At 44.0% G+C, this 25,626-nt stretch overlaps 1 protein-coding gene and 1 non-coding gene across 2 annotated transcripts; one reads left to right on the forward strand and one right to left on the reverse strand.

Annotated features, from left to right (window-relative positions):
• The first annotated feature begins 786 nt into the window (after nt 1-786).
• Nucleotides 787-24,629, forward strand: LOC129842871 (SUMO-specific isopeptidase USPL1-like). The gene is made up of 9 exons (XM_055911566.1): nt 787-940; nt 1,977-2,155; nt 3,014-3,136; nt 3,678-5,415; nt 7,659-7,769; nt 9,062-9,197; nt 10,979-11,104; nt 18,684-18,844; nt 20,998-24,629. The coding sequence occupies exons 2-9, from the start codon at nt 2,096-2,098 to the stop codon at nt 23,214-23,216; spliced, it is 4,674 nt and encodes a 1,557-aa protein (XP_055767541.1). The 5' UTR covers nt 787-940; nt 1,977-2,095; the 3' UTR covers nt 23,217-24,629.
• On the reverse strand, nt 10,715-10,786 carry trnae-uuc (transfer RNA glutamic acid (anticodon UUC)). Its single transcript has one exon. It is a non-coding gene; the product is annotated as a tRNA-Glu (tRNA).
• Nucleotides 24,630-25,626: the final 997 nt, after the last annotated feature.

Here is a 25,626-nt window from a genome sequence, read left to right on the forward strand (position 1 = left end):
CTTTGGTGACAAACCGGATGGCACTGTGATAGACTGCATCCAATTTGTTGAGTAGAGTGTTGGAGGCTATTTTATAGATGACATCGCCGAAGTCGAGGATCGGTAGGATGGTCAGTTTTACGAGGGTATGTTTGGCAGCATGAGTGAAGGATGCTTTTTTTGCGAAATAGGAAGCCGATTCTAGATTTAATTTTGGATTGGAGATGCTTAATGTCAGTCTGGAAGGAGAGTTTACAGTCTAGCCAATGGGCAGTACCATTGAGACAAACCGTTCTGAAGTAGTCAATTTTCTTTTTCACGATTGTCTGATCCTTCCTGATGTCCCAGTTGGACATGGATCAGCCAATGAAGTTAGAAGTCCCACCCTGTTGACTATATTAAATGGTGGAAGTCCTCAGTGGCTCCGCCCATGATAAATAGCCTTTTTGCCACTAGAGGCCTCTATCATTATCTATGACCAGTCTAGCCAATAAGGTGTTATACATTGCGTGACCATTGGGGGGTGGTACACCGACGTCTTTTTCCCCGTTCGAAAGGAAGGTAAAGCTTGCTACACAACCAGCGCCAAGCGATTGTCATTAGCTACCACAGCCACAAAGTCATAAACCCCGCCCATTTTCTACAATTTTTCTTCTTAAAATCTGATTTCTAACCTAACCTCCACCTCACTTTTAACCGTATGGCAAAAATAAAAATAAAATGAAGACCAAATTTGTAGTTTTTCATGAATTTTTACAATACAGACAATTTTGACTTTGTGGCTGCACTATCTAGTCAAAAGTTATGACAAGCACCCAACCGGAAACACAACGTTTCGACCCCGAAAGAGCGGTGCACATGGAAACACACCGGGGACCCGAGTTGATGAATGAATTAAATTCAGATGGATTATTGTAATCATATTCATCTCTAAATTGGATAGAATAAGCTCTTTACTGAGGTAGGTTAAAATATTAGCAAGATTTGAGGTCTAGCGTTTTTTCAAACTGCTAGCTAGCATGGCTTTGCTAACAACTAGCAAAAACCGCACCACGTTATAGCTAAAGTTACTATTTTTTTCACAGCAACATTAAATTCCATTCCCTGCATTGTCATATCAACTGTGTTACGGACATTAGTATGTATTATTATGGGTGTATAACGTTTAGCAATTCATTTAGCTAACTTCGCTAGATATCCAAACGTAATGCCAACGTTTTGCTGCGTGTACTTTGCCAATGTACTGTCTCTCAGCGTGACAATTGTTATCTTTGACTAACTAATTGACCAGCATCTGCGTTAAGACCCCTCTGACTCACAGAAAGCTCCGATTCAAACTCCCATTCACTAGCTCTGCAAGCGTTATAATTGCAAAATGCGTTCATTGAATTTCGCCGAGAAACTACCTTCATTTACTCCCGTTATGGCCGGTATATACTTCCACAAAAGGCGTAAGTAAATCGGTCCAATAAAAATATTAGCTCAAATACCTTTTCAGTATATCCTGTTACTATCATCCGTAAAATATATTTTCAAATCAATTGGTCCTGATTTAATTGGTCCTGATCAATTGGTCCTGCATGATCAACAGTACAACTATGAAACTCCTAGAACCAAAATAACTTAGCTCATTGGTTTATTATTATTATAACGCCTATGAATCGGAGCATTCTGGACTTTAGAGGTCCCTAACGCAAAGATACTGGTTGAACTAGGTAACTACTTAATCATGTAACCATATATTCTACCCCTGAAAGACAGTGCTTAGCTACACTAATCTTCAGTTTTGCTGGCTAGAATAGTACTGTGTAGTCAATAGTGTGCACATCTGAATAAATATGGTAGTCAATTGCAGGTGTCTTGTCAGTAGGCCAGTGTTCCATTGGCTGACATGGGTTCATTCTCTGACTCTTCTTTAGATACATACATCTCTTGGTAACATGATACTACTCACTGTACCTAACATATAATGCTTTGTTGTTGTCCCTCCCCCATAGCCTACCATGCTGAGGTGGTGAGACTGGGTGGTCACAGTGATATGGTAATGTAAAGTGAATGACTCAGGACACTGACAGTACTGGCCACGACAACAAGAAACAGCAGTGGTTTGCCTGTGATGAGTGGCGACGGCACTGGTTTGTGGGCCCCTGGCCTGCTAGCAGGGTATTGGGAAAAAGTCAGTTGAACTCGTATTGTCTTCCTCTCACTTACTGTCACTTGTGCAAAGCTATTTTGGGTCTGAGAGATGCTGTCTGATTGGAAAGGCATAATCCTCTTGTATCCCAAATCAAAATTCAAAATAGAGAAACTCAACAAAACAAAAGAAATGGAAACTTTGGTTTCAAAAAGCGAAAGGTTTTGATCTGTTGTTTGGGTGTTTTTGAGGTTTAGATTGATTGACATGCTGCCTGGTACAATGAAAAACGTAAAAATGATTCTCATATCAACTGGATTGATACTCCACTGTAATAAATTATATCTTGAGATACAAAAAATAACAAATCTATGATACTGAGTCCTCTAATCTGGTACTTCACTGTACTATATGGCATTGAGATACTCTCTGATTCTAAATTATACTGTGTACGATACTCTGATGTCACTCAATTACATTTTGACGATACCATTATTGGGATCCATTATCCATTATTCCCCCCGATGCATTAAATGAAAACACAAAGCAGGCTATACTCTTTTGTCCTTTAAAAACCTGCTGTGTGTAAGATAGTGTACTATAGCTTGGAAAATAAATGTGTCTCTGGATGACAACATATCTGTTTACAACATTATGGCTGTCTTCCTAAAGAAGTAAAATCTGCTTTGTTTTTTTGTCGTCTGGCTAACATACTAACGAGTATCGGGTACTGGTCAGACTAGTACTGGTCAGACTAGTACTGGTCAGACTCTGTTGTACTCCATGATACTGTACAATAGTCTGTGTAATTACTGTATGTGGTCTCTCTGTTGACCAGGTTACCCTCCCCTACTGATATCTATCAGGGGTTTTAACATGTTTTGTGATTGGTCCCTGCAGATCCAGGAACGCTCAGCTTTGTTGGAGACCTGTCCATGGTGTGCTGCTAAAGGACAGTCTCTGGCCCTGCGCTCCTACAGGATCAACTTCCAGGAGTTCATCACTCTCTGCACTGACCCACAGGTAGGGTAACGTTAACACACACACGCGCTCACTTACACAGACACACAGACGTGCACGTATACACGCGCACACAATCAGCACAACGTCAACAAAAAACGGGTGTTTCACAAAGCAGGATCAATGGGTGAATTCTAAACTGTCTGAACAAGACACCAGTTTTAGTAGTTTCCTAGAGAAACTGGGTTTGCTCTGTTGTCCGACATAGTGGCAGTATTATGAGAGAGTCAAGTTTTGGCTGAATTCTGTGTTATTGTCAGTAGCAAATGCAGTCAGAAACTGTGCTAAAGTATCCTTTCACTCTGCTACTTAATAGTATGAGTGTTGTCCTCTAGTGTGTTCCTGGGCCCCATCCTTCAATGCAAGAGTGAAAACAAGTAGTAGAAACAAGAAACAATATGAAGCCAAAGTGAAGTTTGAACTTCCCCAGACAGTTACCCATCATTTCTTCATTCAGCCTCGCCTCTTGCCAGGCCATTGTAAATAAGAATTTACTTGCCTGTTTTAAATAAACAAATAAATCAAAGTAACTTCTCCCCTACAGTGCCTGTTTCCCTTGGTCTCTCGTCCTTTGGAGGATGTCCTAGCCAGCCTCGTACCTCCTCTACCCCAAACTCAGACAGGGAGCAAGAGGAAGAGTCCCTGCGGGTTGGAGAACGGAAACCCTGTACCTTCCCCCAAACATGCACGATCAGTGGAGTCAGAAGTAGCCGAGGACGCCGTATCACCGAGTGGAGCTCTATCAGTCAGCGGCATCACTAACAAACTCAATGGGGAAGAAGAGTGCTTTAATGGGAAGAAGGAGAGAATCAGCCAATCAGAACACACCAACATGGATCTGGTGGATACAACTCTCAAACACACACTTCCTGAGACTGAGAGGGGAGGGGCCAACGGATACCACAAGGATTCTGGTTGGTCGATGCCAGAAGAAATGGACAAGGAACTTCTAGAAGAGGAACAAGATGGTCTCTTTCTCCCAGAGGAGGATACACCTACTTTAGACAAGGGTTTTCCTCTCCAAAAGAAGACGCTACCGGTCTTACAGGTGGCCGTTTCTGTTGTAGAGCCTACTGTAGAGTCTGAAGGTGCACCAAAGGAGGGTCTCTCTACTTTACAGGAGGCTCTATTTGCCCTAGACAATACTTTATCTGCCCCGCAAGTAGCCATTTCTGTCCCAGAGAAAATTTCACGTCCTTTACATGTGGCCGTTTCTGCCTCAACGTCTACCCCAGAGAAACCCTTGGCCAAGGCTGCTTTAGTGGAGGCTGTCCCTACCTTAGAGGACACGGTCTCTCTCTTCAAGGTTCTGACTGCCCCAGGGGAAGTTACACCATCACATCAGAAGGTTCATCCTCCCTTACAAAGGACTGTGAAGGTTGTGTCTGCGCCAGAGAAGGTTGTGGGGACACCTGACATGGAAGCTGTCCTGGTGTTGCAGGAGGCTCTGACCATCTTAGAGGAGGCTTCACCTGGCATGAAGGAGGGTCTCTCTGTATTAAAGAAAGATGAGGAGTGTTTAATCTCCTTGGAAAAGGAGGATGAAGTGGCTATACTTGTGGCTTTGGAGGATGTCCCTGCCTTAGAAGAGGTTGAGAAGGCTCTACCTGCCTTGGTGGAGGATGTTCCTGCTTTAGAGAAAGATGAGGAGGTGGCTACACCTGCCTTGATGGATAATGAGTACGGAGAGGAGGATTTGCCTGTCTTTGACGAGGAAGAGAAGAAAGAGGATGAAGAGCGCCCCCCAGAGGTGATGTGTAGGCCCTGTAGTGTGGACCTCAGTCAGAGCAGAGTGCCTGTTGAAGTTCATCATGATGATGATGATGATGATGATGATGGTCCTATCAAAGCTAGAAGAAGAGCTCAGAACGCCCGGCAACTAATCAGTAGCGAGGATGAGATGACCGGCGCAACCATGGAAACAGAAGGGGAAGGAAGCATTAAGGAGGTTGTGGAAGTTGTGGCATCACAGCCAAAAAAGAAAATGGGCCGGCCGAGAAAGACTCCTATTATTAAATACACGCAGGAAGTGGTGCCCAACTTTGACCCGGAAGTGATCTCGACTGAGGAGTTGGTTCCGGTTCCCGGGCCTCACCTATTCTGGAGGAATGAGAATAGTCTGTGTTGGCTGGACACCTTGCTGGTAGCGCTGGTCCATCTTCACACCCTGAGGGACAGACGACCCACCAAGAGGCCCGCTGGAGGTCAACCTGTCTGGGACCTGTGTGAGAGGTACAACCAGGCCTGTGGGCTCATTACAGCCTACCAACACACTGGCGCAGGTGGGTGGACATATCTATTTAGTAAGGTTTATTTAAGGTTTATGTACAACATTGGCAGCTAAGAGCTGAATATCTATTTTGAATGGGGAAGAATGTATCCGCACACACTATCTCTTTAATACAATACATGTATTGATTGAATTAACCCTCTATAGACTTAGCCCTGTCTAAGCCCGGTGGCGGTGGGGTTGTACTAAGCTATATGGAATTGTTTTAAGAAGGTCATACCAAGGATAATTTAGCTATTTGATTTAGAATTGTAAGACTCCTTGCAGCGTCATTTTTTTAAATAATTTTTTCTGTTGGCCTTTCTGCTATTAGCCCATACAAATTAATTGCATAAAATATTCACTACATGGATAAACAGATACTCCCCCCAAAAATCTAAAGTAACTTTATTCTGAAGTGTCTGTGCTGTATTTGAGAGAGATAAAAAAAGAACAGGAAATATTTGTCACTTTTTTGTCATGTATTAACCATCAAAATTATGAAATAACACATGGAATCATGTAGAAACCAAAAAAGTGTTAAACAAATTAAAATATATTTAATATTTGAGATTCTTCAACGTAGCCACCCTTTGCCTTGATCACAGCTTTGCTCACTCTTGGCATTCTCTCAACCAGCTTCACCTGGAATGCTTTTCCAACAGTCTTGAAGGAGTTGGCACTTGTTTGCTGCTTTTCCTTCACTCTGTGGTCCAACTCGTCATTAACCATCTCAATTGGGTTGAGGTCGGGTGATTGTGGAGGCCAGGTTATCTGATGCAGCACTCCATCACTCTCCTTCTTGGTCAAATAGCCCTTACACAGCCTGGAGATGTGTTTTGGGTCATTGTCCTGTTGAAAAACAAATGATAGGCCCACTAAGCACAAACCAGACGGGATGGTGTATTGCTGCAGAATGCTGTGGGAGCCATGCTGGTTAAGTGTGCCTTGAATTCTAAATAAATCAGACAGTGTCACCAGCAAAGCACCATCACACCACCTCCTCCATGGTTCACGGTGGGAACCACACATGCAGAGATCATCCGTTCACCTACTCTGCGTCTCACAAAGACAAAGCGGTTAGAACCAAAGATCTCAAACAGATTTCCACCGGTCTAATGTCCATTGCTCGTGTTTCTTGGCCCAAGCACATCTCTTCTTCTTTTTAATGTCCTTTAGTAATAGTTTCTTTGCAGTAATTCGACCATGAAGGCCTTCCGCTCCTCTGAACAGTTGATGTTTAGATGAACAATGTGAAGCATTTATTTGGGCTGCAATTTCTGAGGCTGGTAACTCTAATGAACGTATCCTCTGCAGCAGAGGTAATACTGGGTCTTCCTTTCCTGTGGCGGTCCTCATGAGAGCTAGTTTCATCATAGCGCTTGATGGTTTTTGTGACTGCAGTTGAAGAAACTTCCAAAGTTCTTGACATTTTCCACATTGAATGACCTTCATGTCTCAAACTAGTGATGGACTGTCGTTTCTCTTTGCTTATTTGAGCTGTTCTTGACTTGGTCTTTTACCAAATAGGGCTATCTTCTGTATACCCCCCTCCACCTTATCACAACAAAACTGATTGGCTCAAACACATTAAGAAGGAAAGAAATTCCACAAATCCACTTTTAACAAGGCATACCTGTTAATTGAAATGCATTCCAGGTGACTACCTCATGAAGTTGGTTGAGAGAATGCCAGGAGTGTGCAAAGAGCTGTCATCAAGGTAAAGGGTGGCTACTTTGAAGAATCTTAAATATGAAATGTTTTGATTTGTTTAACTTTTTTTTGGTTACTACATGATTCCATATGTGTTATTTCATATACGTCTTATATATAAGTCTTCACTATTCTACAATGTAGAAAATAGTACAAAATAAAGAAACCCTTGAATTCGTAGATCAAAACGGATAAATACCATCATCTTCGTTATTCTCATTTTGTGAGAAGACCGACTTTTTAAACGTGATTGTTTCGTGGTGTGACGGTCACCTCTCTAGCTCTGTCACCTTTCCTCACAGATACAGAAGTGCAACATCAGCGGTGGATTGAGAGGCATCCAATGCGGAAAAACACATCTAGTTAAACTGACTGATTTCGGGGGGATAAAAAAATGCTAGTTAAATTTTCACGGCGTTGCGGACATGAACAACGTTTCGTCAGCAAGCTGCCTTCAGCAGGGCTTCTTGTGTATTAATCTATTACCTAATCCTTAATACATGTTTACACCTGTTTGTGTTTGTCTCCCTCATTTCTCTCCAGACAGTGTAGTCAGAGTGCCCTCTGCGGTGTTACAGAGGGTCCAAACTGAGATGCAGGCCATCAGGATGTCCATCTTTAAACTGCTGGAGCCCCTACTGAAATGTAAACTGGGTAAGAACCTGTCTGGGGGCCTCCTGAGTGGCGCGGTGGTCTAAGGCACTGTTAGCTGTGCCACTAGAGATTCTGGGTTCGAGTCCAGGCTCTGTCGGCGCCGGCCGCGACCGGGAGACCCATGGGAGGGTGCACAATTGGCCCAGCGTCGTCCGGGTTAGGGGAGGGTTTGGCTGGCAGGGGTGTCCTTGTCCCATCGCGCACTAGCGACTCCTGTGGCGGGCCGGGCGCAGTGCACGCTGACACGGTCGCCAGGTGTACGGTGTTTCCTCCGACACATTGGTGTGGCTGGCTTCCAGCTTAAGTGGGCATTGTGTCAAGAAGCAGTGCGGCTTGGTTGGGTTGTGTTTCGGAGGACGCACAGATCTCAACTTTACATCTCTCCCGAGTCCGTACGGGAATTGCAGCGATGAGACAAGACTGTAACTACCAATTGGATACCACGAAAAAGGGGTAAAACAAATAAAAAATATTTGAAAAAACAAGAACCTGGCCTGGAATCATAGAGGTGATTGGTGATGGCTCTCAGCAGTTCATAGGTCAACCAATGTGTGAAACCTAGAGTCGTTCTGGATAAGAGCATCTGCAAAATGACTCAAATGTGCAAATGTATTACATTAAATACAGAAATATCTCATTTACATAAGTATTCACACCCCTGAGTTAATACTATATTGAAGCACATTTGGCAGCGATTACAACTGTAAGTCTTTCTGGGCAAGTCTCTTAAGAGCTTTCCACACCTGGATTGTGCAACTTTTGCACATTATTCTTTAAAAAAAGGATTTGAGCTCTGTCAAATAGGTTGTTGTTCATTGTTAGACAACCAGTTTTGGTTCTTGCCGTAGATTTTCAAATGGATTTAAGTCAAAAGTGGAACATTCACTGTCCTCTTGGTAAGCAACTCCAGTGTAGATTTGGCCTTGTGTTTTAGGTTATTGTCCTGCTGAAAGGTGAAATCCTCTCCCAGTGTCTGTTGGAAAGCAGACAGAACCAGGTTTTCCTCTAGGGTTAAGCCTGTGCTTAACTCTTCTGTTTCTTTCATTTTTTAATCTTGTAAAACTCCCCAGTTTATAATGATTACAAGCATACCCATAACACAAACATTCCACCTTCTCATCCATCTCTTACCTTCAGAACTAACACAAACATTCCACGATTGATTCAAAATTGACCTGATTTTACTTTGTGAGCTGACCCCGATAAAAATAAAAAATAAAAAAAGTTTTATTATTATTATTTTTTCGTTAAAAAAAAAAAATCCCTGACCCCTGCTGTCTCCTCTCCTGCAGGTCAGCATGAGACACCGGTGTTCGCCCTGCCCCTCCTCCTCCGGGCTGACTCCTGGGCAGAACCTCTCTTCCAGCAAGCATATGAGTGGCAGTTTGAGTGTATCTCAACAACTTGTCAACATGCCACCAACACCAAGTAAGAGCCATCTTGAACTTTTAGGGACAGTGTTCTAGACATAAATATATAACCTAGTCTTGGACTAAGAAGCACTTTCAATGGTGAATCTTCAGCTCTCTGTGTGATTTAGTGATCAATATCATTATTAGTCATTATCCTAGAAGATCTGTGTTTGACAACTGTTAACAACATTCTTTAGTTTTCATAAGAAGCCTCGTCGTCCCACTGCAGTACTGCAGACTCTGTTATATTAACCTAATGGTCAATACTGTAGAATCGGTCCTATTAACCTAATGGTCAGTACTGTAGAATCAGTCCTATTAACCTAATGGTCAATACTGTAGAATCAGTTCTATTAACCTAATGGTCAGTACTGTAGAATCGGTCCTATTAACCTAATGGTCAGTACTGTAGACTCTGTTATATTAACCTAATGGTCAGTACTGTAGAATCAGTTCTATTAACCTAATGGTCAGTACTGTAGAATCAGTTCTATTAACCTAATGGTCAGTACTGTAGAATCAGTCCTATTAACCTATTGGTCAGTACTGTAGAATCAGTTCTATTAACCTAATGGTCAGTACTGTAGAATCAGTCCTATTAACCTATTGGTCAGTACTGTAGAATCGGTCCTATTAACCTGATGGTCAGTCAGGTGAGAGAGCAGATTTATAAGTGTCTTGTCCTCGCTCGCTCTCTCACCTACCTTCAGTAGACCTGGCTTGTAACAGCACAACGTGCTGCTGGGATAGGCATGGAAATGGAAATTAAAGAGGGAATGAGAGAAGTGAAATGAATATAATCAACATGGTGATTGTGCTGGAGGAACGTCCAGTCTTCTGCCCTGAGGATGTCCCTGAAGAGGAAAGAATAGGAAAATGAGTCATGAATGAAAACCAACGTTTACTCATCTAATTCCTTCCTCTAGTTTGGGGATTAGTCATATTATGGCTCATTGAGAATCTTAGACCAGTACAAGTTTACCAAAATAGACAGTGAAGCAGGTATTGGGCATCATTTTAGCATTGCAAAGAGCCAACAATACTGTGAACCTATTGGTCTAATTAAGACTCTTCAAGGAACTTGGCCCAGTAGCTACAATACAGACGGTGAAAAGGGTAGCGATTTAGTCTGTTGAAACTAATCCGTTATTTACTGGAGGGGCTGGTAGCCTAGAGGCTAAGAGCGTTGGGCCAGTAACTGAAAATGTGCTGGTTTGAAACCCAGAGCCGACTAGGTAAAAACAGTCTGTTTCCGTTGAGCAAGGCACTTCAACCCTAATTGCTCCTGTAAGTTGTTCTGGATCAGAGCGTCTGCTAAATGACTCAAATGTAAATCTCATTTAATATTTCCTGTCGTTTTTGGTTGGTTTCTTTTGAAGAGCTTGGCTCAGTACAAGTTTACCAGATGATGAAACATGTAGGTATTATTTGTTGAAACGTTCATCTCCTATATTCCTGTGTGAATTAAAATGTAATCGGTTTAGATTTGCTTATAATAATTTGAGATGAAAACTATATAAGCAGAAAGACTCGTTCCCATACCGGGAGTTGAACCCGGGCCGCCTGGGTGAAAACCACGAATCCTAACCGCTAGACCATATGGGAAGCTGTGTCTGTCTGTATTTTTAATTGGGCTTTTGAATGGTAACAATGACGTAATGTTGACAGAAAGGGAGTGTACAAGGACATTTCAGAAAATAATTTTCATAAAACAAATAAAGGGGGAAACTGACTCACTCAACTGGACCAAAAGGTCTGTGTGTCTTTTATTTACTATCAAATGTGTTTTTCTTTCAGATGTAAGAAGACCCTCACCACTTTCACCAAGGTGCTTTCTGATTGGCACCCTCTCAACGCAGCCCACCAATCACGTTGCAGCAAGTGTAATAAGAGGAAGCAGACCAGGATGTTGGTGCTGGAGAGGTGAGGGCGCAACCTCTAACCTTTCATACCTGGGGTGGATCTCAACCAGGGTTGGGGTCAATTCAGTTTTTTTTTAATTCAGGAAGTGAATGAAATTGAAATTCTGTTCACGAATTGAGAAGTCCTCATAGAAAACAACGGGCAACTTCCTATTCAGTGGAGGAATTGACCCCAACCCTGATCTTAAGTGGATTCCGCTCCGGAGAATTCCAGGCCCTTGTCTCTTTACCCATTCATTCAGTGCAGATGGAGGAAAGGAGATGAGTAGTGGAAGCCACTGTAGACTATTGAGATGGACCCGTGTAGTTGATATTGTAGACTATTGAGATGGACCCGTGCAGTTGATATTGTAGACTATTGAGATGGACCCGTGCAGTTGATATTGTAGACGATTGAGATGGACCCGTGTAGTTGATATTGTAGACGATTGAGATGGAGCCGTGCAGTTGACTATGATTCCACCTGGTGGCCATGTTGGATTAATTTTTCCGACAACAGCTGACTGGCTACCGGAAAGAACATGATAACAGTGACTAAAACTATTTGATTCATGAGTATTTGGCTACTCTAACATGGCAGAAAAAATATGTTTATGGATTCCCCGCAATCATGAAAAACTATTGGTGACGCCACGGAGATAATACTCAAGAACTGTCAGAAAAGTGAAGAAACCTTTTTGCCTGTCAAGACCTGAACCCAGACAACTGTCAGTACAGGGTCTGCTACGATCATTTCATCACTGGTAAGTCAAGTCTGATCAATTCTGATTTCGAGTTTAGTTTAGCCATTATGCTAACCAGGTGTTAACAACAACACTGTTAGACAAAATTAGCTAGCAAGATAGCTTGTAGTCTAGCTATTAGCATGTGTTGCGTGAGTTTAACTTTTTCGGGAAGCAATTTTTGCACCATAAAAACTGCACCTTTTTATAACAAAGGATCGCATGCATTTATCATCGCAGACTAATGTAAGTCTAGTATTCCTAATGTGATGAGTAGATTGGATGGTCATAATTTAGTCTATTAATAAGTGGGTAGTGGCATAGGCCTATAGGCTATTCTAGAGACCTTTCTGTCCTTTTGCATGGGGAGAAATGTTGCCTTTGACAAACATTTCATGGACTTCTAAAATGACTGGAGACATTAGCAGAATCTTTTTTTTAATACAATGGTAGTCTAGGCCTACTCTGCTGACACTGACAACAGATGAATGAAAACGACCTTGTCTAGAATGTAAACATATAATCTAGGCCTATGAAAAGGGGTCATGGCTAGAAGGGATCCAGCTATTGGCAAATTAATGTAAAGTATTTAATTTTTTGGGGCATTTTAGCTAAACCTTTTCCTTACCTTACCCTAATAATTATCCTAACCTGCTATGTTAATTATCCTAGCCTGCAGCGTAAATTCTCCTAATTTGCTACGAAAAGTCAAATTACGTTCATTTGACAGAAGTCAGATCCCTTCTAGCGATGACCATGAAAAGAGAAGACACAAATTGTACAATATAAGGCCCTTATAGCCTGGAGGAGGACATTATTGTCCAATGACCCAGTGATCACTTGGAGAGAACTTGATTCATAAGTAGAGGTAAAATGTATGGACATTACAGCATAGGACAAATGCCTCACTGGGATATGACAACCTGTTGTGTTGACTAATGTTCCAGCCCAACAATATATTGAATATTTATGACACTTAAACACAACCAAACAATTGAGCCCTGATGGTGTTGGTGACTTAAATAAGGGATATTCTAACAGCAGGTGTGCTTCTCATTTGTTTATGTACTGTAGGTTCACCAGCTGACCTCTGTCAAGACACCGACGTCGCCTGGAGTCCCCCTGTGAAGATGTGCAATGCTGCAGCAGCCTCAGTTTCCCCCCCTGTGAAGATGAGCAATGCTGCAGCAGCATCAGTTTCCCCCCCTGTGAAGATGAGCAATGCTGCAGCAGCCTCAGTTTCCCCCCCTGTGAAGATGAGCAATGCTGCGGCAGCCTCAGTTTCCCCCCCTGTGAAGATGAGCAATGCTGCAGCAGCAGCATCAGTTTCCCCCCTGTGAAGATGAGCAATGCTGCAGCAGCATCAGTTTCCCCTCCTGTGAAGATGTGCAATGCAGCAGCAGCATCAGTTTCCCCCCTGTGAAGATGAGCAATGCTGCAGCAGCATCAGTTTCCCCTCCTGTGAAGATGTGCAATGCTGCAGCAGCCTCAGTTTCCCCCTGTGAAGATGTGCAATGTTGCAGCAGCCTCAGTTTCCCCCTGTGAAGATGTGCAATGCTGCAGCAGCCTCAGTTTCCCCCTGTGAAGTTGTGCAATGTTGCAGCAGCCTCAGTTTCCCCCTGTGAAGATGTGCAATGCTGCAGCAGCCTCAGTTTCCCCCTGTGAAGATGTGCAATGCTGCAGCATCCTCAGTTTCCCACTGTGAAGATGTGCAATGCTGCAGCAGCCTCAGTTTCCCCCCTGTGAAGATGTGCAATGCTGCAGCAGCCTCAGTTTACCCCCTGTGAAGATGTGCAATGCTGCAGCATCCTCAGTTTCCCCTCCTGTGAAGATGAGCAATGCTGCAGCAGCCTCAGTTTACCCCCTGTGAAGATGAGCAATGCTGCAGCAGCCTCAGTTTCCCCCCCTGTGAAGATGTGCAATGCTGCAGAAGCCTCAGTTTCCCCCCCTGTGAAGATGAGCAATGCTGCAGCAGCCTCAGTTTCCCCTCCTGTGAAGATGAGCAATGCTGCAGCAGCCTCAGTTTTCCCCCTGTGAAGATGTGCAATGCTGCAGCAGCTTCAGTTTCCCCCTGTGAAGATGTGCAATGCTGCAGCAGCTTCAGTTTCCCCCTGTGAAGATGTGCAATGCTGCAGCATCCTCAGTTTCCCCTCCTGTGAAGATGAGCAATGCTGCAGCAGCTTCAGTTTCCCCCTGTGAAGATGTGCAATGCTGCAGCAGCTTCAGTTTTCCCCCTGTGAAGATGTGCAATGCTGCAGCAGCTTCAGTTTTCCCCCTGTGAAGATGAGCAATGCTGCAGCAGCCTCAGTTTTCCCCCTGTGAAGATGAGCAATGCTGCAGCATTTTATACTTCTTTGTCCAGATATGAAAGGAGACATCCTTCAGTTAGACACATTGATTGTCAAAAATGCTCTACTTTGGTCAATCTGAATGATCATGTTGTGCCATTTGAGTAGAGAGCACCTTGTCATGACAAAATAAACCATATTAATATATAAAATGTAATTCGAAACAACATGTAAAATTCAAATTTTTATGATATTGTTAAATTACTGTATTTTAATATATAGGTGTATAGGTGATATTAAAAGTATATTGTGTGTCATCTCTGCTTCACCCCATTGAATAAAATGTATTTCTTATAGCCCAACTATTGTCTTTCTTTTTACAGTTTAAACACATTTAGCATAGACAATGTAATTGATGTGGTAGTCTTAGGCATCTTCATTATCACAGTGGCACCTCCAAGTCTCCCAGAAGGTCTGAGAGGCACAAGTATCTGTCATTGAACTTGGTGGTCGTAGTTTGTATGTTCTAAGATAAGGATCCCATCTCCTTCTACCAGACATTTCACCGCCAAGATTACAAGGGTTGGATTTTGCACTAAACAATGTCATGTCAGCACAAGGCATGTACAACATCTGGTGTAGTCTTAACCTCTACAGTGCATTTGGAAAGGATTCATACTTCTTGACTTTTTCCACATTTTGTCATGTTGCAGCCTTATTCTAAAATGGCTTAAATTAGATGTTTTCCTCATCAATCTACACACAATACCCCATAATGACAAAGCAAAAACAGTTTTTTAGAAATGTTTGCACATTTATAAAAAAAAAAACGAAAATTAACACCTTATTTACATAGGTAGTCATACCCTTTTGCTATGAGACTACAAATTGAGCTCAGGTGCATCCTGTTTCCATTGATCATCCTTGAGATGTTTCTACAACTTGATGGAGTCCACCTGTGGTAAATTCAATTGATTGGACATTATTTGAAAAGGCACACATCTGTCTAAATAAGGTCCCACAGTTAACAGTAGATGTCAGAGCAAAAACCAAGCCAAGAGTTCGAAGGAATTGTCCGTAGCGCGCCGGGACAGGATTGTGTCGAGGCACAGATCGGTAGAAGGGTACCAATAGGCATTGAAGGTCCCCAAGAACACAGTGGCCTCCATTCTTAAATGGAAGAAGTTTGGAAACACCAATACTCTTCATAGAGCTGCTCGCCTGGCCAAACTGAACAATTGGGAGAAGGGGAGGTGAATAAAAAAACCCGATGGTCACTCTGACAGAGCTCCAGAGTTCCTCTATGGAGATGGGAGAACCTTCCAGAAGGACAACCATCTCTGCAGCACTCCACCAATCAGGCCTTTATGGTAGAGTGCCCAGATGGAAGCCCCTCCTCAGTAAAAGGCACATGACAGCCTGCTTGGAGTTTGCCAAAAGGCACCTCAGACCATGAGAAACAAGATTCGCTGGTCTGATAAAACCAAAATTGAACTCTTTGGCCTGAATGCCAAGCGTGAAGTCTGGATGAAACCTGGCACCGTCCCTACGGTGAAGCATGTTCGTTGCAGCATCATGCTGTTGTAATGTTTCTCAGCGGCCAGGGACTGGGAGACTAGGCAGGATCGAGGGAAAGATGAACGGAGCAAAGTACAGAGATCCTTTTTATTTTTTTTTACCCCATTTTTTTTCTCCCCAATTTCATGGTATCCAATTGGTAGTAGTTACTGTCTTGTCTCATCCCTGCAACTACCGTACGGACTCGGGAGAGGCGACGGTCGAGAGCCATGCGTCCTCCGAAAAACAACCCAACCAAGCTGCACTGCTTCTTGACACAATGGTCGCGGCCGGCTGCGACAGAGCCTGGTATCGAACCCAGAATCTCTGGTGGCACAGCTAGCACTGCGATGCAGTGCCTTAGACCATTGCGCCACCCGGACTGGGGCCAAGGTTCAACAGGACAATGACCCTAAGCACACAGCCAAGACAACACAGGAGTGGCTTCGGGACAAGTCTCTGAATGTCCTTGAGTATTCCAGCCAGAGCCTGGAATTGAACCCAATGGAACATCTCTGTAGAGACCTGAAAATAACTGTGCAGCGACACTCCCCATCCAACCTGACAGAGCTTGAGAGGATCTGCAGAGAAGAATGGGAGAAACTCCCCAAATACAGGTGTGCCAAGCTTGTAGCGTCATACCCACGACGACTCAAGGATATAATCGCTGCCAAAAGTGCTTCAACAAAGTACTGAGTAAAAAGTCTGAATACTTATGTAAATGTGATATTTCAGTTGATCAAATTTTGAAGAACACTGTAACGTAAAATGTGGAAAAAGTCAAGGGGTCTGAATACTTTCCAAATGTACTGTTACATTGTTGACTGGTATAATTTTTTTCTTGAACATAAAGCTCAACAATATGTAAATAATGTTAATCAATAATGCTTCAGAAGGACAATGTCAAGGGGTGCAAATGCCTACAGGGCAGCTTTTCCCAAATTCGGTCCTCGGGACCCCAAGCGGTGCACATTTTAGTTTTTTTGTCGTAACACTACACCGCTGATTCAAATCTTGATGATTACTTGATTATTTAAATCAGCTGTGTAGTGCTAGGGCAAAAAAATAATAATGTGCGTACCGAGGACCGAGTTTGGGAAAGCCTGCCATAAGGCTAATGCCATCACACTGTAGGCCAGTGGTTCCCACTCCGGTCCTCGAGAACCCCCAATAGTACACCGTTTTATTGTAGCCCCGGACAAGCACACCTGATTCAACTCGTCAACTAGTCATCAGGCTGCAACAACAATGGCTGGGAACCACTGCTGTAGGCCTATAGCTGCATTGGCGTTGCCATTATCAGCTGCAAAATGGGTTCACATGGCTGATATCCTGAAAAAAGTGACAAATAATACTAATTGTAAAGCTTACAACTGAACAAAAGGTCATGTTAATCTGAGAATATAACACACAAATTAGACAGATTCCCTTTTGCAGGATCGTGAGCTGTGATGAATCAACGTTGACACTAGTTCATCTTGAATAATAGTTTTTAAGTTAACAATTAAAACAAGTTTAAACACTTCACTTCAAAGAATCAACACTATTTTATATAATTTCAAAGTGTTCACGTAAACTAACTCATATGTAAAAGTTAGACGTGTTAGTAACAAGTAGGCTATTATTACTAAAGCATAACGTTAGGTGAACATAAACATGTAAATACCAGAAGGGGCCAACATTGCTCCGCTGATCCCTGATCTACTGGTTGAGAGGACTTCTATTCCAGCCCAGCAATAGCACACTTCATTTTGATAAATTGAATCATGTATGTTAGTGCTAGGCTGGAACAAAAGCCTGCACGCCCAGCAGGGTTGGCCTGCTCCAGTTGTAGTAGGTTTCTACATTGTGTGTGTGACTTTTTAAAATGTATTTTTCTTTACTCAATATGCCAACATAAGTACACATATGATCCATGGTATACAAAGGATGTACCCTTATTCTATTGAGGGCATTGTTTAGGACCTCTTCATCTGCAGACAGGGTTTCACAGCTCTCTCTGTATCTGAGGACACAAAACATCACATAGAAACAGGCTGAATTCTACTCAAATTAGACAGCACTAAATATTATGTTGCTGTGTCTCATAGTTTTTCATCACTAGGGACTGGATCTGGAGAATCTCTTCATAGTGTACTCCCACAAAGGTACCTGCCCTATCCAGAGTAGCCTACTTTCCCTTCTCTGACAGCTGGAACTGCTAGCTATTCCTTTCACCCTTTTCCGTGGCTGTTAGCTAGCTAGCTACAAATGTATTTTGAGTTACAAAAATAAATATATCAAGATAGGTAGCTAACTAGCTAATATGAAGATCGCTTGCTGGTGATATTTAATTTACTTGGTTAGCTATACAGTATGTAAAATCAGCTAGCGAACATTACATTAGCTCATTTGAGTTAGCTTGCAGCTGTCATTTTCAAAATATATTTACTTACTTGAATAGGTTCTCCCACTGCCTCCGTTTTCTGGGTCCTTAGAAAAAAACGAAATAATGGGCAATCTTCCCGACGTTTACGGTGATAGCAAAACGCAGCCAGCCATGTGGACGATTGGAGGACTTCCACCAGACTTGCTGGTCTTCCGACATGGCGCCTGGTGCGGTTGCTAGGTGATTTGTGAAGCAACTGCAAAAACGCTCGATTGTCTTGGTTTTTCTTTTTCATGTTTTCTGTTGCAGATTGTTGTTCTGTTACCAGTCGGCGCAGATGGAGGACAGGAAATGAGTAGAGGATTTATCCAGACACCATGTTGCAGATTGTTGTCGGTGCAGATGGAGGACAGGAAATGAGTAGAGGATTTATCCAGACACCATGTTGCAGATTGTTGTCGGTGCAGATGGAGGACAGGAAATGAGTAGAGGATTTATCCAGACACCATGTTGCAGATTGTTGTCGGTGCAGATGGAGGACAGGAAATGAGTAGAGGATTTATCCAGACACCATGTTGTAGATAATGTATTGCTTTCTCTACCTCTGTTTCCTGAGGCTGATATCTATTGTGTCTGTTCCACCAGGGTGTCTCCTGTGTTTGTGCTGCACTTTGTAGAAGGTCTTCCTGACAACGACCTCTGTGTGTACACCTTCACCTTCCAGCAGCAGAAATACTCCGTCACCACAGTCATACAGTATGACCAGCAACTCAAGCACTTTGTCACCTGGATACGAAGACCTGACGGTCAGTGTGACTTTGTCATTTAGTTCAGTATAACTTTATTTGTCCCTTCAGGGGCAGTTGACTGTCATTTCGTTAGTAAAGTTTTTGTTGTTGTTTACTGGTCAACAAGTTCAGTTGTTCTTTTTAAATGTGTACGTCAGGATTATCAACTTCCCCAGAGTCAGATGAACTCATGGATACCATTTTTATGTCTCTGCGGACAGGTTGAAGGAAATGGCTAACTAGTGTTAGCGCAATGACTGGAAGTCTATGGTAACTACTAGCATGCTTGTAGATCGCTAGTTAGCATTGGCTCACGAAACTACTTCTCAACTTCCTTCGTACTAGATGCAAGGACAAAAAAATGGTATCCATGAGTTCATCTGACTCTGGAAGTAGATAAAGGGCTTAATTGCCAAAATCTCAAAGTATCCCTTTTAAAAATGCTATATATAGCTTATTCATACCTCCATTATCAATGGATAGAAACAAGGATATTTCATTACAGAAAAGTAATGTCAGTCTCTGTCTAATCATGTCTAGCATTTATAAAGTGCAAACCAGTAGGTCTCTTTACATTGTGTTGGGGTAACTTTAAAAGAGATGGACAGCACACCAAAAATACCTTCAATAATCCATTTAGTTATCACAAGGTTCAGCACCTTCCTACTATTGAGGAATGATCAGAGTGAGCATGTTACCCATTCCTCTGTGACTGTATTAACTCTCCCCGTCCACCACCAGTGTATAGAGCCCATTCCTCTGTGACTGTAGTAACTCTCCCCGTCCACCGCCAGTGTATAGAGCCCATTCCTCTGTGACTGTAGTAACTCTCCCCGTCCACCGCCAGTGTATAGAGCCCATTCCTCTGTGACTGTAGTAACTCTCCCCGTCCACCACCAGTGTATAGAGCCCATTCCTCTGTGACTGTAGTAACTCTCCCTGTCCACCACCAGTGTATAGAGCCCATTCCTCTGTGACTGTAGTAACTCTCCCCGTCCACCACCAGTGTATAGAGCCCATTCCTCTGTGACTGTAGTAACTCTCCCTGTCCACCACCAGTGTATAGAACCCATTCCTCTGTGACTGTAGTAACTCTCCCCGTCCACCGCCAGTGTATAGAGCCCATTCCTCTGTGACTGTAGTAACTCTCCCTGTCCACCACCAGTGTATAGAGCCCATTCCTCTGTGACTAGTAACTCTCCCCATCCACCACCAGTGTATAGAGCCCATTCCTCTGTGACTGTAGTAACTCTCCCCATCCACCACCAGTGTATAGAGCCCATTCCTCTGTGACTGTAGTAACTCTCCCCGTCCACCACCAGTGTATAGAATCCATTCCTCTGTGACTGTAGTAACTCTCCCCGTCCACCGCCAGTGTATAGAGCCCATTCCTCTGTGACTGTAGTAACTCTCCCTGTCCACCACCAGTGTATAGAGCCCATTCCTCTGTGACTGTAGTAACTCTCCCCGTCCACCACCAGTCTATAGAACCCATTCCTCTGTGACTGTAGTAACTCCCTGTCCACCACCAGTGTATAGAACCCATTCCTCTGTGACTGTAATAACTCTCCCCGTCCACCACCAGTGTATAGAGCCCATTCCTCTGTGACTGTAGTAACTCTCCCCGTCCACCACCAGTGTATAGAACCCATTCCTCTGTGACTGTAGTAACTCTCCCCGTCCACCGCCAGTGTAAAGAGCCCATTCCTCTGTGACTGTAGTAACTCTCCCCGTCCACCACCAGTGTATAGAACCCATTCCTCTGTGACTGTAGTAACTCTCCCCGTCCACCACCAGTGTATAGAGCCCATTCCTCTGTGACTGTAGTAACTCTCCCCGTCCACCGCCAGTGTATAGAGCCCATTCCTCTGTGACTGTAGTAACTCTCCCTGTCCACCACCAGTGTATAGAGCCCATTCCTCTGTGACTGTAGTAACTCTCCCCGTCCACCACCAGTGTATAGAACCCATTCCTCTGTGACTGTAGTAACTCTCCCCGTCCACCGCCAGTGTATGGAGCCCATTCCTCTGTGACTGTAGTAACTCTCCCTGTCCACCACCAGTGTATAGAGTCCATTCCTCTGTGACTGTAGTAACTCGTAACTCTCCCCGTCCACCACCAGTGTATAGATCCCATTCCTCACTCTTCTCTGTTGCTGTCTCTCCCCACAGGATCGTGGTTGGAGTTTGACGATCTGAAGCACCCTAACTGTGTCTCCCACACCCAGCTGGTGGTCCCTCCTAGAGAAATCCACGTTGTCTTCTGGGAGTTGAAGACCGACAGACCGGACAACCCACAGACACCTTGCTCTCCCCCTGTATCCCTGACAAGCACTTTACTGACACACAAAGAATTGCAGCAACCTCCCTTAGCCAAACTCTTTGTCAACGATGAATCTCAAGACATCTCTCAGACGGTCTCTAATGATGCGGACACTGACATGGACACCCCCATAACGGCTGGCTATATGGATAACGATATGGTCACAACATTAAGGAATAACGTTAACTCTCCCATCGCCATCGGTTCCACCAGCGTGCCTCATGGCGTACCGGCTCAGTCCTGTTACCCCAACCTCACTCTCCCTCTCCTTCACAACGACACAGCCATTGTCGAGGCACTGGCGGTGTCTGACGATACCGACAACGACATCATGGACACCACGGTAACCACCGGTAACGCTGGTAACTCGTCTATCAGTAGCACCACACTGCTCGACACCTTCGAGGGCCTCTCCCACGATGACATTGTCACCCTGACGCTCGTAGAGGTCAAAGTTGACTCTGATGGGAGGCCGTTGGACGACAACAATGTCTCCCTGGCTCCCAGGCAAAATGGAGACCTCAGTCCTCTTCTACCTGCTCCTACACCTGAGGCCGAGAACCCCGCACCTGCCCATGAAACGCCCCCTGAAACAGATGTTGTCATCATCAAAAGGCCATCGTCCCCTGATACGGCCAGTGGGTTTCTCCTTGACAGCAGTGACGGTCCTTCTGAGCCCGACTCTGAAAAGCCCACTCCTCCTAGTCCTCCCAAGCTCAGAAGGGGCAGAAGCACCAGCAATAAAGCCAAAATGATGGCATCCAACACTCCAGTTGCACCAGCAGCTAAGGTGGTCACGACAACACCACCAAGAACAGCTACACCAATGGCACTTCCTGGAAACTGTGGTGGAATAATCCTGCCTTCAGTTGTATCTATGATGTCACCATCATATGTGGAACCCAGCACCCTCACATCAGAGGCCCCTACTACTCCCTCTCCCCCGCCCCACTCCGAACCCGCTGCTACATCCATCTCTTTGCAGAGCAAACCCGGCCTTCCTCCACCCCTGGACCCCAACTCTCGCTGGTCCTACCTGCTTAGCCTCCACCCCACCTCCATCCCCAATCCCCCAAGAACCCAGAGTCATTTCAACCACTCAACACCCAACCGGTTCCAGCAGCTTTCACAGAGCTGGCAGACCCCAAGCATAGCTCCCCCCAACCCAGACGCCAGGCTGAAGAAGCCTCCGCCTCTACCCAAACCCAAACTAAGTAAGGTGGACAACGAGGCTCTGCCGGTGAAGGCTGCCGATATGTACGGAGGGTTCCAGGCCAGAAGCAGGATCGTAAATATTAACATAAACAGTCCCTCCAAGACTTCACCTCCCACCCAGCTTCTCTCTCAAAGAACTGACCCTCAAAATGGACCCTGGAAGATACCAAGTCAACATGCCGCCCTCGTCTCGCGAAAACCCCTTATCAACCACACTACTTCAGCAGTGCCTATTGTGACATCACTTCCTCCCTCTCAAGGAGTCACGGAGCTCCCTAAAATCTCTTCCTCTAAGAAACACAGCCCAGGCGGTCAGGTCAGTGAGACCGATGCCCTCAGGTACAAGCTGCTGAAGAAGCTGAAAGCCAAGAAGAAGAAACTAGAGAAGCTGAATCAGATGCTGGGTTACCAGGGGGGTGTGGGAGGACGGGGGGAAGTAACCTGCACACCAGACATCACTGATCGGAGTCCTTCCCACACCGTGAGCTCTAGTACCTCTGTCTATGACAGTCCCGCATACGACCAGTTCTTTGCCGACCTTCTGTCGCCGGCGACGACCGCCAGCAACCTATCGCCGGACAGCACGGGCTTCCTGGAGATGCTGACCACCAATGGGCAAGAAGGGGGCGGGGACTTGGCGTGTGGGAGGAATGATATTAGTGGAGCCTCAAAGGTGGTGACACCTGTGATCTTGCCTACGGCCAATCATGGTGTAGTAGTGTCACAGCCTGGTCTAGCCGAGCCAATCACGACCTCTGGTGAGAACTTCCTGGAAGAGTTCATTTCAGGGTCGGCCAATCAGCAGACGGAGATGGAGACTGATACCCTCAGTGCTCTCGACCTGTTCTTTTAAGCTCGTTAACTACAGGTCTAGGATCTGCTAACAACTCTTACCCAACCCCTAAGCTTAAACGTTAGGGGAAATGCTAAGCTTACCTCAGATCAGTGGCTAAGGCTACGTCTCAAATGGCATGCTAATCCCTATATAGAGCCTCTGGTCAAAAGTAGCACCATGGAGATCCTATTAAATTAAACTATTGTAATTCCTAATTATTATGAGTAGTGCACTATATAGGGAGTAGTGTGCCATTTTGGCCGCATACAGACAGTACATGCTACTATTCCTTTCAGTCGGGAGAATATGTGTGTGTGCTTGGCATCAATGGGTTGTTCTGTTCTGGATAGCATGTGTTACATGAAGCGTAATCAAACGGCCATTTTAAAGGGAGAGTTCACCTAAATTACAAAGTGACATATTGGTTTTCTTACCCTGGAAGCGGTCTATGGACAAGGTATGATAGCAATCTATGCTTTGGTTTAGTTTCCCTGGCACTGTTTCCACGTGCTAACATTTTAGCATTTGTGGCACAAATCCCATTCAAGTCATGGGACCGATATTGTTTTCTATGCATCCTGTTCAAATCATATTTAAGTGACTGTTTAGATTCACAATCAATTTTAGATCATTTTGGATGGTTAGGACAGGATGCATGAAAAATGCTAATATCGGTCCCATGAATGGGATTTCTGACACAAATGCTAAAACGTTAGCATATGGAAACAATACCAGGGAAACTTAACCAAAGCATGGATTGCTGTCATCCATAGATTGCTTACAGGGTAAGGAAACCAATGCGTCATTTTGTAATTTGGGTGAATTATCCCTGTAACTCTGGGAAGCACTCGGATATCGCTCATGTATTTTTTTGGTTTACCAAGAATGTTGAAGTTGAACATGGAGTAATGTTAATACTCACTGAGGCTTTGTCTTGAATGGCACCCTATTCCCTACATAGCGCCCTACTTTTGACTAGGGTCTATAGGGATCTGTTCAAAAGTAGTGTACTTTTTAAAGGGAATAGGGTGCTTTTCGTGATGGAACCATAGTACTTACAGGTTCTGAGGCTTTAAGGGAGATTAAAAATGGAGGTTGTTTGAGTATTCTGGGAAGTTAATAGACCCAATTATTTGATCCTGCTTTGTGGAGGGGGGAAAAATCTCCTGCTTTGTGGAGGAAAAATCTCCTGAAGACGACATATGCTGTTTTTGTTTGCCTCTTATTTTCGTTTGTCTGAATTACTTGAAAACCTGAAAACTAGGATAAAAAGCCTGACATCTATGATAAAAATATGTTTGTGTTTTAAAGGGTGGTTCGATCTCTTATCTTTTGAATGTATTTTTTGTAACAAAAAGTGTGACAGAGTTCTAAAATGTTGTGCTGAATCAGATACTGTATGTAATTCTAATAAAATCTTATTTACATGGATACACATGTTTTGGGGGGTTATATAAGTAAGCCTTGTCTGAGCCAGAATCTAATAATTGTTTTTGTATTAGCGTGAGTCCGCGTGATGTAGCTGTACCTCCTGGACAGAACACTTGTCGGTCTTAGTGGAAAATACTGTGACTCCTTGGAGCAAATCAATGCTCCATATTGATCATTTCTAGAATCTAGAAGAAATTGTTTTTGGGGAGAGTTGTGAGAATTAACTAGACTGATCCCAGATATGTATGTGTTATCATGCCAACTCCTGAGGCATGATGGCACAACAGACAGGTAGTGATACCCAGGCTAAGAATCATCAGCAACCTACAGGAAAGTATACAGACTTTACTAAACTAAAATGAAGGGAAAGATATGAAAATGTGGTGATGTAGCTTTGTAGTTATGGTCTCATTACAGGGTGATAAATTGTACTGAATATACATTGTTTGGTAAGTAGTTCCACCACCACCTATTTACTGGTAATACAATCTCACTAGTAGTGACGCTACAAATGGCATACTTTACTTCACCATAGCAGGCTCTTCGATAGTGCTAATGCGCCCCCTAGTGGAGAATATTTGAAAGAGCATGTCCATTTACCCAACCTCGGTTTTTCAATATTCTACCAAAGATGGTAGATAAATAGAGTTTATCCTGATTTTTTTTTTTTTTTTTTTTTCCCAAGGTTTCTGTATGTGTAAGTGGGCGTCACCTCTTTCGCATGAGCATGCTTTTCCCGCGTGAGCTCACGGTTCCTCCATAATATCTGGCATATTCATGCAAAAGAGAGGACTGCAGCTTAAGCCCCACCCTCTTCAACATATATATCAACCAATTGGCGAAGGCGCTAGAACAGTCTGCAGCACCTGGCCTCACCCTACTAGAATAGTCTGCAGCACCCGGCCTCACCCTACTAGAATAGTCTGCAGCACCCGGCCTCACCCTACTAGAATAGTCTACAGCACCCAGCCTCACCCTACTAGAATAGTCTACAGCA

Source organism: Salvelinus fontinalis, unplaced genomic scaffold (assembly GCF_029448725.1).
Source record: "Salvelinus fontinalis isolate EN_2023a unplaced genomic scaffold, ASM2944872v1 scaffold_0073, whole genome shotgun sequence".
Lineage (NCBI taxonomy): Eukaryota > Metazoa > Chordata > Actinopteri > Salmoniformes > Salmonidae > Salvelinus > Salvelinus fontinalis.

Excerpts from the sequence above, each read along its gene's own strand:
- LOC129842871 (XM_055911566.1), top strand. The coding sequence starts at position 2,096 with ATGAGTGGCGACGGCACTGGTTTGTGGGCCCCTGGCCTGCTAGCAGGG. Across the intron at positions 3,137-3,677 it reads CTCTCTGCACTGACCCACAG|TGCCTGTTTCCCTTGGTCTC; the intron begins GTAGGGTAACGT and ends TCTCCCCTACAG. Across the intron at positions 18,845-20,997 it reads CTGGATACGAAGACCTGACG|GATCGTGGTTGGAGTTTGAC; the intron begins GTCAGTGTGACT and ends CTCTCCCCACAG.